The sequence below is a fragment of the Bufo gargarizans genome, chromosome 5 (assembly GCF_014858855.1).
Source record: "Bufo gargarizans isolate SCDJY-AF-19 chromosome 5, ASM1485885v1, whole genome shotgun sequence".
NCBI classification, from domain to species: domain Eukaryota; kingdom Metazoa; phylum Chordata; class Amphibia; order Anura; family Bufonidae; genus Bufo; species Bufo gargarizans.
The window spans coordinates 481,162,152-481,178,536 of record NC_058084.1 but is presented as its reverse complement, the minus strand read 5'-3'; the positions used below and the strand labels follow the sequence as shown (position 1 = coordinate 481,178,536).

General features: G+C 45.9%; 2 protein-coding genes across 6 annotated transcripts in view; both read left to right on the top strand.

The window, feature by feature from the left end:
- Positions 1-16,385, top strand: part of LOC122939172 (gastrula zinc finger protein XlCGF26.1-like) — a 1,061,774-nt gene that overhangs the window by 957,413 nt on the left and 87,976 nt on the right. The gene's annotated exons all lie outside the window — the stretch shown is intronic.
- Positions 4,756-8,725, top strand: LOC122939176 (gastrula zinc finger protein XlCGF26.1-like). The gene is made up of 2 exons (XM_044295197.1): positions 4,756-4,908; positions 7,285-8,725. Exons 1-2 carry the CDS (start codon positions 4,867-4,869, stop codon positions 8,599-8,601), a joined length of 1,359 nt encoding a protein of 452 aa, XP_044151132.1. The 5' UTR covers positions 4,756-4,866; the 3' UTR covers positions 8,602-8,725.

Genomic DNA, 16,385 nt, shown 5'->3' with positions numbered 1-16,385 from the left:
AAAGGTACAGATCTCAGCCCTGGGTTGTTTTCTGGACCTTTCCCTTGCAGAATATAGATGGATCAAAATGTTCATTAAGGTTACATCCTGGATCAAACCGGCCCTAAAACAGTCCATTCCTCTTTGGGACCTAACTTCAGGGGTCTCTGCGATACTCTTGAGGAGTTGAGTTTGAGATTCTTGTCCCTTAAAACTGTTTTCCCAGATGCCATTACCTTGGCTCGTAGGGTCGGGAAATTACAGCCCCTTTGCATCGGTGAGTCTTACCTCAAAAATGTCAATAAGATCATAAAAGTTTATCCGACCTTTCTCCCTAAAATTGCCTCAGCTTTTCACCTTAACCAAGAGATGTTTTTTCCATCTTTTCAATGCATCCCCTCACAACGGTGATTCCACATCTTGGATGTCAAAAGTTTAACAGGAAATATTTAGATGCCTTGAGAGTAAGGAAGGAACAATGAAAAGAAGGTCTCAAAGACCATCTTGGCGAGGTGGCTGAAGACTGCAATCCAATAATTCTGTAATTCGCTAAGAGTTCCTGGTCCAGATGGAATTAAAGCCAATCACACCAGGGCCATTTTAGCACCATGGTCAGAGAGAGCAGAGGCATCTACTGATCAGATCTGCAGAGCAGCGCCTCGGGCAAGCTTTATTACAGACTGGGCATCTAATACAATCAGGAGTTAACCCTTGAGAGATTTGACCCAGACTCCCTTCTCCCCCAACCACATGCTTATCTGGTATCGCTCCATGTGGTGTCATTGGTAATGAGTAAATACATATTTAGTTGCATCCATGCTGGTGTAGTATTTCAGCAAACACTGGAGGGAGATGGTGAGAGGAGCCTTGTAACCTCTCTGTGTTCCTGTCCCTGCAGAAGACTAGAAGGGCAATCTCCATGTGGTGCTGTCATGTAGGCCTCCAGAGAAACCAGTCGCTGGTAGAATTCCTACTTCTTAATTTGTGGGATAATCCCTTTAACCCCCTCAGCTCCCCTAGCTTAAACACCCTTAATGACCAGAGCACTTTTTACACTTCTGCACTGCACTACTTTCACTGTTTATCGCTCGGTCATGCAACTTACCACCCAAATGAATTTTACCTCCTTTTCTTCTCACTAATAGAGCTTTCATTTTGTGGTATTTCATTGCTGCTGACATTTTTACTTTTTTTGTTATTAATCGAAATTTAACAAAATTTTTGTAATAAAATGACATTTTTCACTTTCAGTTGTAAAATGTTTTAAAAAAAATGACATCTATATATAAATTTTTCGCTAAATGTATTGTTCTACATGTCTTTGATTAAAAAAAAGTTTGGGTAAAAGTTATAGCGTTTACAAACTATGGTACAAAAATTTGAATTTCCGCTTTTTGAAGCAGCTCTGACTTTCTGAGCACCTGTCATGTTTCCTGAGGTTCTACAATGCCCAGACAGTAGAAAAAATCCACAAATGACCCCATTTCGGAAAGTAGACACCCTAAGGAATTTGCTGATGGGCATAGTGAGTTCATAGAACTTTTTATTTTTTGTCACAAGTTAGCGGAAAATGATGATTTATTTTTTTTTATTTTTTTTTCCTTACAAAGTCTCATATTCCACTAACTTGTGACAAAAAATAAAAACTTCCATAAACTCACTATGCCCATCACGAAATACCTTGGTGTGTCTTCTTTCCAAAATGGGGTCACTTGTGGGGTAGGTATACTGCCCTGGCATTTTAGGGGCCCAAATGCGTGCAAAGTAGTTTGAAATCAAAATGTGTAAAAAAAATGCCATGTGAAATCCTAAAGGTGCTCTTTGGAATGTGGGCCCCTTTGCCCACCTAGGCTGCAAAATAGTGTCACACATGTGGTATCGCCGTACTCAGGAGAAGTTGAGGAATGTGTTTTGGGGTGTCATTTTACATATACCCATGCTGGGTGAGCTAAATATCTCGGTCAAATGCCAACTTTGTATAAAAAAAATTTGGAAAAGTTGTCTTTTGCCGAGATATTTCTCTCACCCAGCATGGGTATATGTAAAATGACACCCCAAAACACATTCCTCAACTTCTCCTGAGTACGGCGATACCACATGTGTGACACTTTTTTGCAGCCTAGGTGGGCAAAGGGGCCCACATTCCAAAGAGCACCTTTCGGATTTCACCGGCCATTTTTTACAGATTTTGATTTCAAACTACTTCTCACACATTAGGGCCTCTAAAATGCCAGGGCAGTATAAATACCTCACAAGTGACCCCATTTTGGAAAGAAGACACCCCAAGGTATTCCGTGAGGGCATGGTGAGTCCTAGAATTTTTTATTTTTTGTCAAAAGTTAGTGGAATATAAGACTTAGAAAAAAAAAAGTAATCATTTTCCGCTAACTTGTAACAAAAAATAAAAAATTCTAGGAACTCGCCATGCCCCTCACGGAATACCTTAGGGTGTCTTCTTTCCAAAATGGGGTCACTTGTGGGGTAGTTATACTGCCCTGGCATTTTAGGGGCCCAAATGCGTGAGAAGAAGTTTGAAATCAAAATCTGTAAAAAATGACCGGTGAAATCCGAAAGGTGCTCTTTGGAATATGTGCCCCTTTGCCCACCTAGGCTGCAAAAAAGTGTCACACATGTGGTATCGCCGTACTCAGGAGAAGTTGGGCAATGTGTTTTGGGGTGTCATTTTACATATACCCATGCTGGGTGAGAGAAATATCTTGGCAAAAGACAACTTTTCCCATTTTTTTTATACAAAGTTGGCATTTGACCAAGATATTTATCTCACCCAGCATGGGTATATGTAAAATGACACCCCAAAACACATTCCCCAACTTCTCCTGAGTACAGCGATACCACATGTGTGACACTTTTTTGCAGCCTACATGCGCAAAGGGGCCCAAATTCCTTTTAGGAGGACATTTTTAGACATTTGGATCCCAGACTTCTTCTCACGCTTTAGGGCCCCTCTACAATGCCAGGGCAGTGTAAATACCCCACATGTGACCCCATTTTGGAAAGAAGACACCCCAAGGTATTCAATGAGGGGCATGGCGAGTTCATAGAAGATTTTTTTTTTTTTAGCACAAGTTAGCGGAAATTTGATTTATTTTTATTTTTTTCTCACAAAGTCTCCCTTTCCGCTAACTTGGGACAAAAATTTCAATCTTTTATGGACTCAATATGCCTCTCACGGAATACCTTGGGGTGTCTTCTTCCCGAAATGGGGTCACTTGTGGGGTATTTATACTGCCCTGGCATTTTAGGGGCCCTAAAGCGTGAGAAGAAGTCTGGAATATAAATGTCTAAAAAATGTTACGCATTTGGATTCCGTGAGGGGTATGGCGAGTTCATGTGAGATTTTATTTTTTGACACAAGTTAGTGGAATATGAGACTTTGTAAGAAAAAACTAAAAAACTAAAAAAAATCAATTTCCGCTAATTTGTGCCAAAAAGATTTCTAATTGGAGCCTTACAGGGGGGTGATCAGGGAGTGTATATGGGGTGATCACCCCCCTGTCATTGATCACCCCCCTGTAAGGCTCCATTCAGACGTCTGTATGTGTTTTGCGGATCCGATCCATGGATGCGTGGATCCGTAAAACACATACGGACGTCTGAATGGAGCCTAATAGGGGGGTGATCAATGACAGGGGGGTGATCAGGAAGTCTATATGGGGTGATCAGGGGTTAATAAGGGGTTAATAAGTGACAGGGGGGCGTGTAGTGTAGTGGTGTTTGGTGCTACTTACAGAGCTGCCTGTGTCCTCTGGTGGTCGATCCAAGCAAAAGGGACACCAGAGGACCAGGTAGCAGGTATATTAGACGCTGTTATGAAAACAGCGTCTAATATACCCGTTAGGAGTTAAAAAAATCGCATCTACAGCCTGCCAGCGAACGATCGCCGCTGGCAGGCTGTATATCCACTCGCTTTCCTGCCGATCCTGTGAACGCGCGCGCCTGTGTGCGCGCGTTCACAGGAAGTCTCGCGAGATGACGCGTATACGCGTGACTGTGCCTGGGACAGCCGCCTCCGGACCGCGATCCTGCGTTAGGCGGTCCGGAGGTGGTTAAAGAGGTTATCCAGCACAATTATTTAACAGACCCCTTCAGAGTGGCTATATTCATACTTACCTGATCCCTGCTGGTGGGTTCCAGCTCCATCGATACATGGGCACCTCTGCAGATCCCGGGTCTCTGAGAATCAACATCCAGTTGACAGGGCAGGGGAGCACCTGCCACCCATGCAGTACGTCACTCAGTCATGTGTCACAGGTCACCGCTGCTGCCAGTCCTTGGCTGCAGCAGTTGCTCCCAACATCCCAACTATCTCCACCCCCCGCCCCTCTGTCAACAGTGTGTTGATTCACACAGACACAGCACCTGTACAGTCGACAGTGGAGCAATGAAGCCAGAACACAGAGGCAGGGACCAAGTAAGTATGAACTCCACCGGGGGTCCGCCTCTCTGAAGGCGTCTATTACACAAGTTTAAAGATGGATAACCTTTTTAATGATCTTTTGTAGACATCTCAAACATTCCACTCAACTTGTCCGACTGTCCTGTAATTCACAATATTTGTTTCACACATTTTGAATCAGGATAAAGATCTGAACAATATTAATGGTACAGAGACAGATGTGAGGGGCGATGAGGAATACAAGGAGGAGATCCCTACAGAGACAGATGTGAGGGGCGATGAGGAATACAAGGAGGAGATCCCTACAGAGACAGCTGTGAGGGGCGATGAGGAATACAAGGAGGAGATCCCTACAGAGACAGATGTGAGGGGCGATGAGGAATACAAGGAGGAGATCCCTACAGAGACAGATGTGAGGGGCGATGAGGAATACAAGGAGGAGATCCCTACAGAGACAGATGTGAGGGGCGATGAGGAATACAAGGTGGAGATCCCTACAGATAAGAGCCCAGGTGAGTAGTGACCACTAAATGAAGCAGAGATGAGTCTGTAACTGTAATGACCCTGAAATGGACTTCCCCCTATAGTAGGTGCCTTCCCCAGGTCCTAACAGTGTCCTCCAGTACTCAGATACCCCCAGGACTTGCAGTATGGCCAAACTGTGTAATACAAGCACATATCACAGCACTAGCAGGTAAGAAGAAAGCGAGGAGATAGGAACTAATCAGTAGATTACTGCACCAGGATGGGGATGGTAATCAGACAATGGAACAGACGGATGATTGGGGTTATATGGTGAACGGATGATTGAACAGACAATATGTGGCACTGACTGGATCTTTCCCTAGATCTGTCCTTACATGCTGACCCTAATACCAGACATCACTGACCCTTAAGACATTCCTATGAAAAATCCTAATCTCTAAGGGTCCATTCACCCGTCCGTATGACTGTGTCCGCACCCGTTCCGCAATTCTGCGGAACGGGTGCAGACTCATTCATTCTTTATGTGGACGGAAAGGATGCCGAGAGCACACTATGTACTCAACGCATCCGCTTTTCCGGAGCGGGGCCCCGAACTTCCAGTCTGCAGCTGCGGACAAGAAAAGGACATGTTCTATGGGAGTGCGGGCCGGGTGTATTGCGGATGTGTGAATTGCTGTTAAAACAGACAACAGGAGGACACTAAGACCCAACCCAAACTGAGCAGAGCTGAACTAGAATCAAGGCAGGAGAGACTGAAACATGGAACATCCCCTCCCCCCAACCACACACACAGACTACAAGAATCAGAGGTAAAGACTGGACTGACCATAAGAACAAAACTACACCGATGAGGAAAACTAGGAGAGATACTAGAAAATAAAAGGATTTCTGGAGTGAAAAGCACAGAGCTTACACTATAACCAGCAGCCCCTGCAGAAACTAGGAATATTTACAGCGAGGCTAACCAGTCAGGAGCTGCTCTCCAAACAAGGTGAGCTACAGAAGAGAGGTCGGCTGAGCAAGAGATCAGCTACTGTATAATACATAGCAACTGCCCCAAACATACTAGTAGACAGGAGAAGAGGAAACCATAGAAGTGTTCCCGCTGATCCTAGCCCATTACACCAAGGTGGTAACGACTCCCTCAGGTCTGCGCTGTGACTCTCCAGGCCATGCTCAGTAGTATCAGGGTGACAGGTCTCTTCCATGAATCTCCTGGACGTGTCCTGGTGTCCCTCTGTGCAGCATTTCACAGCCTCATGTCACACACACTCTGGACTGCACTGGATTCTGGTGTCCAAATAAGGAATATGTAAGATGTCCACATATGTGTCTTCCATACAGGAAGTTGTGAGGATTGGGCTGCCATACCTCTAATAGGGGGTAGGTTTCCTGGCCCTCCTAACACCTCTGTTGCATACAATGACTTATTGTTATAATGCTAGAGTCGGTTACTCAATTTTTCAGTTGGCTTGCTTCTTCTTTCCTAAGGTTATTTCTGCCTTCAACAACTGGTGTATAGTCCGTTCAGGTTCTCAGTTGAGTTGATCAAAATAGATTAAAGTTGATGAACCTGTGTCCTCTCTTAAGGCAATGTAGCTATGAGTTTCTCACACCGGTTTCTTTTGCCATGATTGATTTCTGAGATATAACACAAACTGGTCCCACATCACAGCATCTGTATTGGTTATGGACTTGGCCCCTTCTCATTCCTTCTGCTGTAACATTGCCATCAATTGTTGTATGCTGTTCATGGACGGGGGCAGCGTCTCCTCCTCTTCCTGACGCCCCGGAAAAGAATATTTTTCGCAGTATTCTGTTTGATCACGGATGCCCAACTTGCGGCCCTCCAACTGTTGCAAAACTACAACTCCCAGCATGCCTGGACAGCCTACAGCTATTAGGGCATGCTGGGAGTTGTAGCCTTGCAACAGCTGGAAGGCCGCAGATTGAGCTTCCCTGTGTTAGATGATTGATTTTCCAGGATGTGAGAAACCTGTGCATATGATTGCCTGGCTCTTGCCTGTTGTAACAGGTTTGTTCTTCTTGCCTGACCCTTCTATGTACTTAGGGTCATTCTGCTTTTAGGTGTGGGGTCACATGACACAATTGGACAGCACCCTCTAGCCTCTCTTGTCAGTTATGAATTTTGATAGCTGCCTTCATTAATTTTCAAAAATAATTTTAAAAATGTTTTGTTCTTGGTAGATGACTGTACTGGGTGCTTGGAGAAGCATCTCATATCTACATATTGTAATGCAGATGATCCAGGTGTCATATCAGATACATATGAAGAGCGTGCCATTATCCCAGATGTACCCTCAGACCTTCCCAGCAAAAATCTATCATCTCATCCTTTAAAACAAGTCCAATCTTCTAATTCATCACATACTCTTACTCAGAATGAAACTCGCAGAAGATGTTCTGGAACCCAAAGAGCTCAGAGAAAGCCGTATTCATGCTCAGAATGTGGCAAATGTTTTACTTGGAAATCAGGCCTTCTTCAACATCAAATTCATCACACAGGGGAGAAGCTGTATTCATGTTCAGACTGTGGGAAATGTTTTACTAGTAAAACACATCTTAAAACCCATCAGCGAATTCACACAGGAGAGAAGCCGTTTTCATGTTCAGAATGTGGAAAATGTTTTACTAGAAAATCACTACTTGATAACCATCACAGAATTCACACAGGAGAGAAGCTGTTTTCATGTTCAGAATGTGGAAAATGTTTTACGAAAAAAACACATCTTGAAACCCATCAGCGAATTCACACAGGAGAGAAGCCGTTTTCATGTTCAGAATGTGGAAAATGTTTTACTAGAAAATCACATCTTGATAACCATCACAGAATTCACACAGGAGAGAAGTCATTTTCATGTTCAGAATGTAGGAAATCTTTTACTGATAAATCAAGTCTTGAGAGCCATCAGAGAATTCACACAGGAGAGAAGCCATTTTCATGTTCAGAATGTGCGAAATCCTTTACTAGAAAGTCAGTTCTTCTTCGACATCAAAGAAGTCACACAGCAGAGAAGCCGTATTCATGTTCAGAATGTGGAAAGTCTTTTACTCAGAAAGCACATCTTCAAAGCCACCAGAGAATTCACACAGGGGACAAGCCATATTCATGTTCCGATTGTAGGAAATCTTTTACTGAAAAATCCATTCTTGAGAGCCATCAGAGAATTCACACAGGAGAGAAGCCATTTTCATGTTCAGAATGTGGTAAATCTTTTACTCGGAAATTTCAACTTCAGAGCCACCAGAGCATTCACACAGGGGACAAGCCGTATTCATGTTCAGAATGTAGAAAATCTTTTACTGAGAAATCAAGTCTTAAGAGACATCGGAAAATTCACACATTGGAGAAGCTGTATTCATGTTCAGAATGTGGCAAATGTTTTACTCATAAATCATTTCTTGCAAGCCATCATAGAATTCACACAGGAAAGAAGCCGTTTTCATGTTCAGAATGTGGAAAAAGTTTTACTCAGAAATCATCTCTAAAGAGCCATCAGAAAATTCACACGGGGGACAAGCTGTATTCATGTTCAGAATGTAGGAAATGTTTTACTCAAAAATCATTTCTTGTTCAACATCAGAGAATTCACACAGGAGAGAAGCCGTTTTCGTGTTCAGAATGTGGCAAATGTTTTACTCAAAAATCATCTCTTGTTCAACATCAGAGAATTCACACAGGGAACAAGCAATTCTGAATCCTTCCTGTAAAATATGCCATGAATTTCCATATTTTTTCTTGCTATAATTTATAGCGAGAAGACTCAGCTTTGTTATAAAAATATTGCATATATATTGAAGCAGAAATTAAAAGAAAATATCAGTGTATTCAGAAGTGTAGTTACTGCTGTTATAATTGTAGAGCTTAAAGGGGTTGTGCAAGAATGAGGGGGTTTGGCAAACTCCTCCACTTTACTGGATCTGTAAAGGGAAGATTACTTACCTGCTGCTGGCGCTGGCTCTCCGCTCCTTCTCTACCAAGCCTGCAATGCTCGGCTGGGCTCATCTGGTTTACATTGCCACAGCCGACACTGGCCGCGGCAGAGACCGGATCCCCTTGTGTTATGTGACAATTGTCAGGAAGTAAGGGAAACCGGTAACCGTGATTGTCCATGAACTATATAATATGCATATTGGAATATATTGGAAATATTTCAGAGGATAGGTCATCAGTTAACAAAATCTCAGAAAACCCTTTTAACTTCTCCAGTCTTGGGTTTACTAACTGGGTTATGACGTTGGGAACATTCCCAGACCCTTTGGACTCATTTGCAGCAAATGGTAAGGGAAATCTGAGGAATAATTATACCCTTTATCCCATGACTTAATGGTTTAAAGTTAGTGGAGAGGACTCGGTGGAGAAGTGTTTGCCTGTTGTGTCCCACTCGATCGGTCTGGTCACCACACTATGCCTTTTTTATAATTTTCGTTGCAGCCTGTGACGCCTTCCAGCATGATGTCATAGAACATCTGAAACATTTATTGCTGATTGAACATTTGGAGATGGAGAGACCTAGGAAATGGAGGAGTTTTATCAGTGGCATGCAGTGGTGTTTGGCAATCGGGCCGGGTCTTTTCTCTGCCCCCCCCCCTCACCCCCCAATACTTTGAAATAATTGTACCCCCTCACAATAGTATTGCTTTCATTGTACAACCTTCACAATAGGTTTTTACAGATGTGTGCCCCCTCACAGTAGTTATGCCCACTGTGCCCCTTCACAGTAATAATGCCCTTTGACTCTGTGCCCCTTCACATTAGTAATGCCCTCTGTGCCACCTCTATAGTAATAAAATCCTCTGCCCCTCCTTCCTTAGTAATTGTCTTCTGTGCCTCACTCCATAGTAGTAATGCCATCTGTTCCTCACTCAATAGTAGTAATGCCCTCTGTGTCCCCTTCCATAATAGTAATGCCCTCTGTAATAAAAAAAAAAATCAGTAAATACTCACCTTGTCCTGTTCCTTAAGCTCACATACTTCTCTTCCCTTCAGGCACAGATCGCTTTGCAGCACTGTGTGGGCGGAGGTTATGCAGATTTCTAGGCTGCAGGCCCCACCCACACAGGCCGGCAGTGTGATCTGTGTCTGCAGGCTGAATGGTGGAGCGGGGAGAAGTCTTCCTGCTTCACCATTCTGTGCGCCGCCGGCCTGGGGGAGGGGAGGAGCGCGGGGAGCTGAGCGGTGAGTGACAGGACCCAGCTCCCTGCGCTCCAGCAATGAGCGCTTCTGTCTGTATTGATGGAAGCGCTCATTGCTTCTGGCACCCCTAGAGAGTCGGCACCCGGGGCGGACCCCCCCCTTAGTACGCCACTGAGTGTTATTGTTAATGAGGCTCTGTCAGCATGATCAACCGTATTAAACCAAGCAGAGTAGACGGCTTTTTGACAGAACAACCAACTTAGTCTTCGGTTCTTGCAATCGGTCAGCTGTAAAAGGTGCAGACATTCTTCTGCTCAGTATGAAGAGAAGAAAGAAACAAAAATGGTGTCAGGACTCGTTAAACTGTGGATCCTTTCAAAGAAGGCAAAGGGTGGCTCTGGCTTCTCCACTTGAGATAAATATCTGTGCTCATCAAAAATAGTCCACTGCCCCTTCACCTCTCCCCTTTTTCCGGAAAATTTACCTTATGCAACTCCTGGTGCTCAGAAGCAGTGTGTGCCCGGTTTGGGCAGTCATGTGGGCCCCAAGCAGCAGGTCGGAAAAATGACTCAGCGGCAGGACTTGCAGTGGTAGAGCAGATCACACAGCAGCAGGTAGGGAATGTTTTCTGCTGACACAGCTACAATAGCCGCCACCAAGGCTCCTACACCTGACCGCCCTCCGAACAGTGCAGCAACCGCGGCTTCATTCAGCTCCCAGGTAAAACAGCTAGTAGCCACACAGAAGAGCGGTGCAGACTGCAGAGAGAAGCGAAGAGGCGGCGTTCCCAGAGTGGAGGAAAGGTGCCATCTCCTCTATAGTCCCCAATCCACCAGCTAAGTCCTTCTACTCATTCACCTGGCACCAGAGGAAAGGGTTAGCTGAATTAGGAGAGCACTGGACCTATAGGCATCTCAGCGCTGTACGGCCACTTCCAGCTCCTGGGTCCAGAAAGTAGTTGAGACTGAGGTTCTGGGTGGGCGGTAGGCCGTAGATTGGCAGATGGTTAATACAACCCAGGTTAAATATGAATTGTGTCCTCTAGGCCCGGGGAAGTTTTCTGCCATGCGAAAGAGTCCCGAAATAGAGCTCTGGGCAATGGATGAGGAAGGAATGACTTGTACAGGCAGGAGATCTCCTCTAACGTCTGGCAGTCAGCTGTGGGCCTTGTGGTTGGAATAACCAGTAAAGGTGCAATGGTGCCTCCGTTCTTAAAAAGAAAGACAGAGTTCAGTGGATGTGGTAATGTAAGAGGAAGCACCCGCACCATGTCAGTCACCAGTGAGAATGTGGGTGGCTGTAGTGGAGGTAGCAGCAGCACTGTCAGCACCAGCCGTCCGGCCTGTAGTAACAGGTCACAGCTCTCATCATCTCAGTCACAGCAGTCCATGTTCCACACTGTACTGCTGCTGCCGCTACTACTACCCCTACACAGCTGCGGAGCTCTACACAACCAGACATCTACTGCCTTGTCCAGTAAAGAGATATCAGTCGGACATGGTTCCTCAGTAGGCCTCCATTAGGGCTTCAGAGTGGCTGCTCAGTCAGCAGAGGCATTACCCCCTGCCTCGGGAGTTTGTACCTTGATGATCTCTACCCCAATAGACTCTACAGTTTTAATGGGTTTATCTGCTGATTCCACAAAGTCTCTGCTCTTCCAGATAGGACCATAGTCTTCTGCCACCTGCAGTGTGTGTATGTATTAGCTGTGAGAACTTGAGCCATTTCACATGTTGCAGTGAATGCCTGTAGCTATGATTTCTATGCTAAGCAGGAGGGTAGGGTAGTGACTGCCTACCCAGTCCATGGTGTGTGACAGTTCGTCTGGCAAGCTCCCTTTTTCAGGGGTGAAAGGTAGGGGAAATAGTCAGGCTTTTAAGCACAAGGAGGACTCGGGAGGCAGAAGTGCATTTTAACTGGTGTCCTCCAAGTTTTATATCATCAAGTTGCATAAAACACCAATCATAAACACAACACCTAGCCTTGTCCAGGCTCTAACTAAACAGTAGGTCCCTCTATAGGACGTGGCTGAGCTAACCTCAGTCCACCTAAAATGGGCACACAGTCTGAACAGCAACCTGTCATATTTGCGTTTCCTTGCTCTGGACCTTCAGGGTCCTTGCTCAGGAAGTTGTGAGCACGTGTGCTGCCATCCTGGTTATCCAGCAACTCGCCAGGTGCAGCTCATCAGAGCCCAGGCTTAGGTTTTTAACCCTTTCCTACATAGCTTTCCTCAGCATTTGTTAGGAACCTGGGAGACACATATACACCCTCAATCACTTCACCATGTAAAACACCACAATAGACTTCCTTCATGGTGGTACCGGGATCCATCTACCAAAAATTCTAAGTTAGGGATTGGAGTTTCTCCAGCTCCTGCTTTTCAATTTTCAGCAATTCAATACAATAATGCTGATTATCTGGTCATCTAACCCAGACCTTGTCTGATGGTTCTTCATGACGGCGTTGGCAGTGCCACCTCGTACTGTGTCCACCTGGCAGCGGAGATGTGTTTGGTTCTCATTTCATCGACTACTTATGAAATTTGGATGGTCAGCGGCTGGTCCAGGACTATGTCAGTCGCCTTGTATTTCGGTGTGGCTGCTGCGGTTACATCTCTCACATGTGAAGGAGAAGCCCTATTGTGTCTGGATGTTAGGAGTAGTAACCTAACGGTCGGAGGTTTCTCCATGGAGCTCGGTTATTACCTCTTGTCCACGTATTGTAGTCAGGTAAAGCTGAGGCTGGAGCTGAAAGTCTGTCCTGTCCGTGTCAGTAGACCTTGTTGTCCCCGTGAGGTCAGAGTGTTGTACAGACCCTGCAGCTAGAGGCACTGGGGGTCCATTCCCAGCAGGAGCCCACACGACCCTTAGTGATATACTGTAGTGGGTACTGGCACTCTGCATATGGCGTCCCTTCTGTCTGGGGTCTCTGGGAGATACTGCAGAAGTTGTGTTGTAGGGTAATGTGGTCTTCACACCCCCAGAACCTGGGACATTTCTTCTGAAAAAGCGAATGGTGACATTGCTGCAGCCTGAGGTCGTCTGCTCCAGCAATTAGTGACCGGTCTCCTCCAGGGGCAGCAACAAAAAACCACTGGCCACGTCAACCACTGAAGAACAAGAAGAAGTCGTGGCACTTGGTGAAGTAAGGTGTGGATACACAGTTCAGCAGACAGTATCACACAGGATAGGATTAGATACACAGCTCAGCAGACAGTATCACACAGGATAGGATTAGATACACGGCTCAGCAGACTGTATCACACAGGATAGGATTAGATACACAGCTCAGCAGACAGTATCACACGGGATAGGATTAGATACACAGCTCAGCAGACAGTATCACACGGGACAGGATTAGATACACAGCTCAGCAGACAGTATCACACAGGATAGGATTAGATACACAGCTCATCAGGTAGTATCACACAAGAGAAGCTGTGATCCAGGCTCAGCAGGCTGTATCTCACATGAGAGGCTTAAATACGGCTGTGCTGGCCGCTCCCAGTGTTTGGGGCTCTGGAGATGGTGAGGGAAGCGCCTGTGGCCCTCAGTGATGTGAGGAGAGGAGCAGGAGCCATGTCTGGGTGTACTAACATGGCCGCCGGAGGTGTAGGGGGCGGGGCTAGTGCTGTCTGACCAGTGTGCCGGGCGGGGCCAGCCCTGTGACGTCACACCGCAAAGCATGCTGGGAGAGGAAAACTCCAGGAACCTGAGGGAAAGAGGAAGTTCTGCTGGAAACGTCCTGTAAAGAGGCTCTGATGTCCGGACAGCGGGAGGGAGAGCCCCGGCATGAGGAGCAGGTACCGGGGAGCCGGGAGCCGCAGGCAGTAGTGCAGTGTGTGATATCTGTCACTGCTGGAGCTTCAGTAGTGCAGTGTATGATGTCTGTCACAGCTGGTGCTTCAGTAGTGCAGTGTATGATGTCTGTGGCAGCTGGTGCTTCAGTAGTGCAGTGTGTGATGTCTGTCACAGCTGGTGCTTCAGTAGTGCAGTGTGTGATGTCTGTCACAGCTGGTGCTTCAGTAGTGCAGTGTATGATGTCTGTGGCAGCTGATGCTTCAGTAGTGCAGTGTATGATGTCTGTCACAGCTGGTGCTTCAGTAGTGCAGTGTGTGATGTCTGTCACAGCTGGTGCTTAAGTAGTGCAGTGTTTTGTGGCAGTTGACGCTTCAGTAGTGCAGTGTATTGTGGCAGTTGAGGCTTCAGTAGTGCAGTGTATTCTGGCAGTTGATGCTTCAGTAGTGCAGTGTATTGTGGCAGTTGAGGCTTCAGTAGTGCAGTGTATTCTGGCAGTTGATGCTTCAGTAGTGCAGTGTATTCTGGCAGTCGACGCTTCAGTGGTGCAGTGTATTCTGGCAGTCGACGCTTCAGTGGTGCAGTGTATTCTGGCAGTCGACGCTTCAGTGGTGCAGTGTATTCTGGCAGTTGACGCTTCAGTGGTGCAGTGTATTCTGGCAGTCGACGCTTCAGTGGTGCAGTGTATTCTGGCAGTCACAGGCCGCACTGACATCCTGCGCATGCGCTGCTCTCCTGACGTCGGGGACACTGAAGTCTGTGCTGGAGAGGGACCTGGGAGGCGTCCACCAGTGTCTCCAGCAGTGGTCGTCATCTCCCATAGACGTCCATGTTATGAGGATGTATCCCAGCAGTGATACCAGTATAAGTGTCACATGACCTCTGTGGCCATGATGGTTTACATTACTGGTATCACCACTGCGGCCATTGTCAGGTGCACCATACTTTACACTGCTGTCACCTCATACATGGAGGAACTGCCCTGACGAGATCTTCCAGTCATCAGTCCAGACAATAGAGAGAAGACCTCATCTCCTCTGATTTCTCCCAAATGTCCCTCATCATCTCCGGTCATTATAAGCATTTCTATGGGATTTCATGCGGATTGTACATTGACTCCTCTTCTTCCATTCAGGTTCCTGTGATCTAGGATTGTCCGATGACATCATCAGTACCAGATAATGGATGGAGACGGGGACAAGATGGCGGAGAGGATATTAGATCTTACCCTAGAGATACTCCTCCTGCTTACTGGAGAGGTGAGAGGTTCTGATGATGTCACATTACATCATTATCTATGGTAATTACAGGGGATGTGACCGGAGAGGTGAGAGGTTCTGATGATGTCACATTACACCATTATCTATGGTAATTACAGGGGATGTGACTGGAGAGGTGAGAGGTTCTGATGATGTCACATTACATCGTTATCTATGGATATTACAGGGGATGTGACCGGAGAGGTGAGAGGTTCTGATGATGTCACATTACACCATTATCTATGGTAATTACAGGGGATGTGACTGGAGAGGTGAGAGGTTCTGATGATGTCACATTACACCATTATCTATGGTAATTACAGGGGATGTGACTGGAGAGGAGAGAGGTTCTGATGATGTCACATTACACCGTTATCCATGGTAATTACAGGGGATGTGACTGGAGAGGTGAGAGGTTCTGATGATGTCACATTACACCATTATCTATGGTAATTACAGGGGATGTGACTGGAGAGGTGAGAGGTTCTGATGATGTCACATTACACCATTATCTATGGTGATTACAGGGGATGTGACTGGAGAGGTGAGAGGTTCTGATGATGTCACATTACACCGTTATCTATGGTAATTACAGGGGATGTGACTGGAGAGGTGAGAGGTTCTGATGATGTCACATTACACTATTATCTATGGTAATTACAGGAGATGTGACTGGAGAGGTGAGAGGTTCTGATGATGTCACATTACACCATTATCTATGGTAATTACAGGGGATGTGACTGGAGAGGTGAGAGGTTCTGATGATGTCACATTACATCATTATCTATGGTAATTACAGAGGATGTGACTGGAGAGGTGAGAGGTTCTGATGATGTCACATTACACCATTATCTATGGTAATTACAGGGGATGTGACTGGAGAGGTGAGAGGTTCTGATGATGTCACATTACACCATTATCTATGGTAATTACAGGGGATGTGACCGGAGAGGTGAGAGGTTCTGATGATGTCACATTACACCGTTATCTATGGTAATTACAGGTGGACATGGCTGTAGAAGTGATGGACTCTGGAATGTACATGGTGACATTTATTATTATGTCTTCAATGAACAGGATTACTCCACGGTGAAGAAGACGTCTAGTAATCTGATACATGAGAAGAACAATGAGAAGATCCTAGAAGTCGTCCACAAGATGATGGAGCTGCTGACTGGAGAGGTGACACCGCCGGGAATGCTGGGACATTATACAGTCACAGCACTGGAGGGGTCTGGGTGATGACGGTGTCATTGTGTTGTCAGGTTCCTCTAAGGTGTCAGGAT

Excerpts from the sequence above, each read along its gene's own strand:
- LOC122939176 (XM_044295197.1), top strand. The coding sequence starts at position 4,867 with ATGAGGAATACAAGGTGGAGATCCCTACAGATAAGAGCCCAG. Across the intron at positions 4,909-7,284 it reads CCCTACAGATAAGAGCCCAG|AATGAAACTCGCAGAAGATG; the intron begins GTGAGTAGTGAC and ends ACTCTTACTCAG.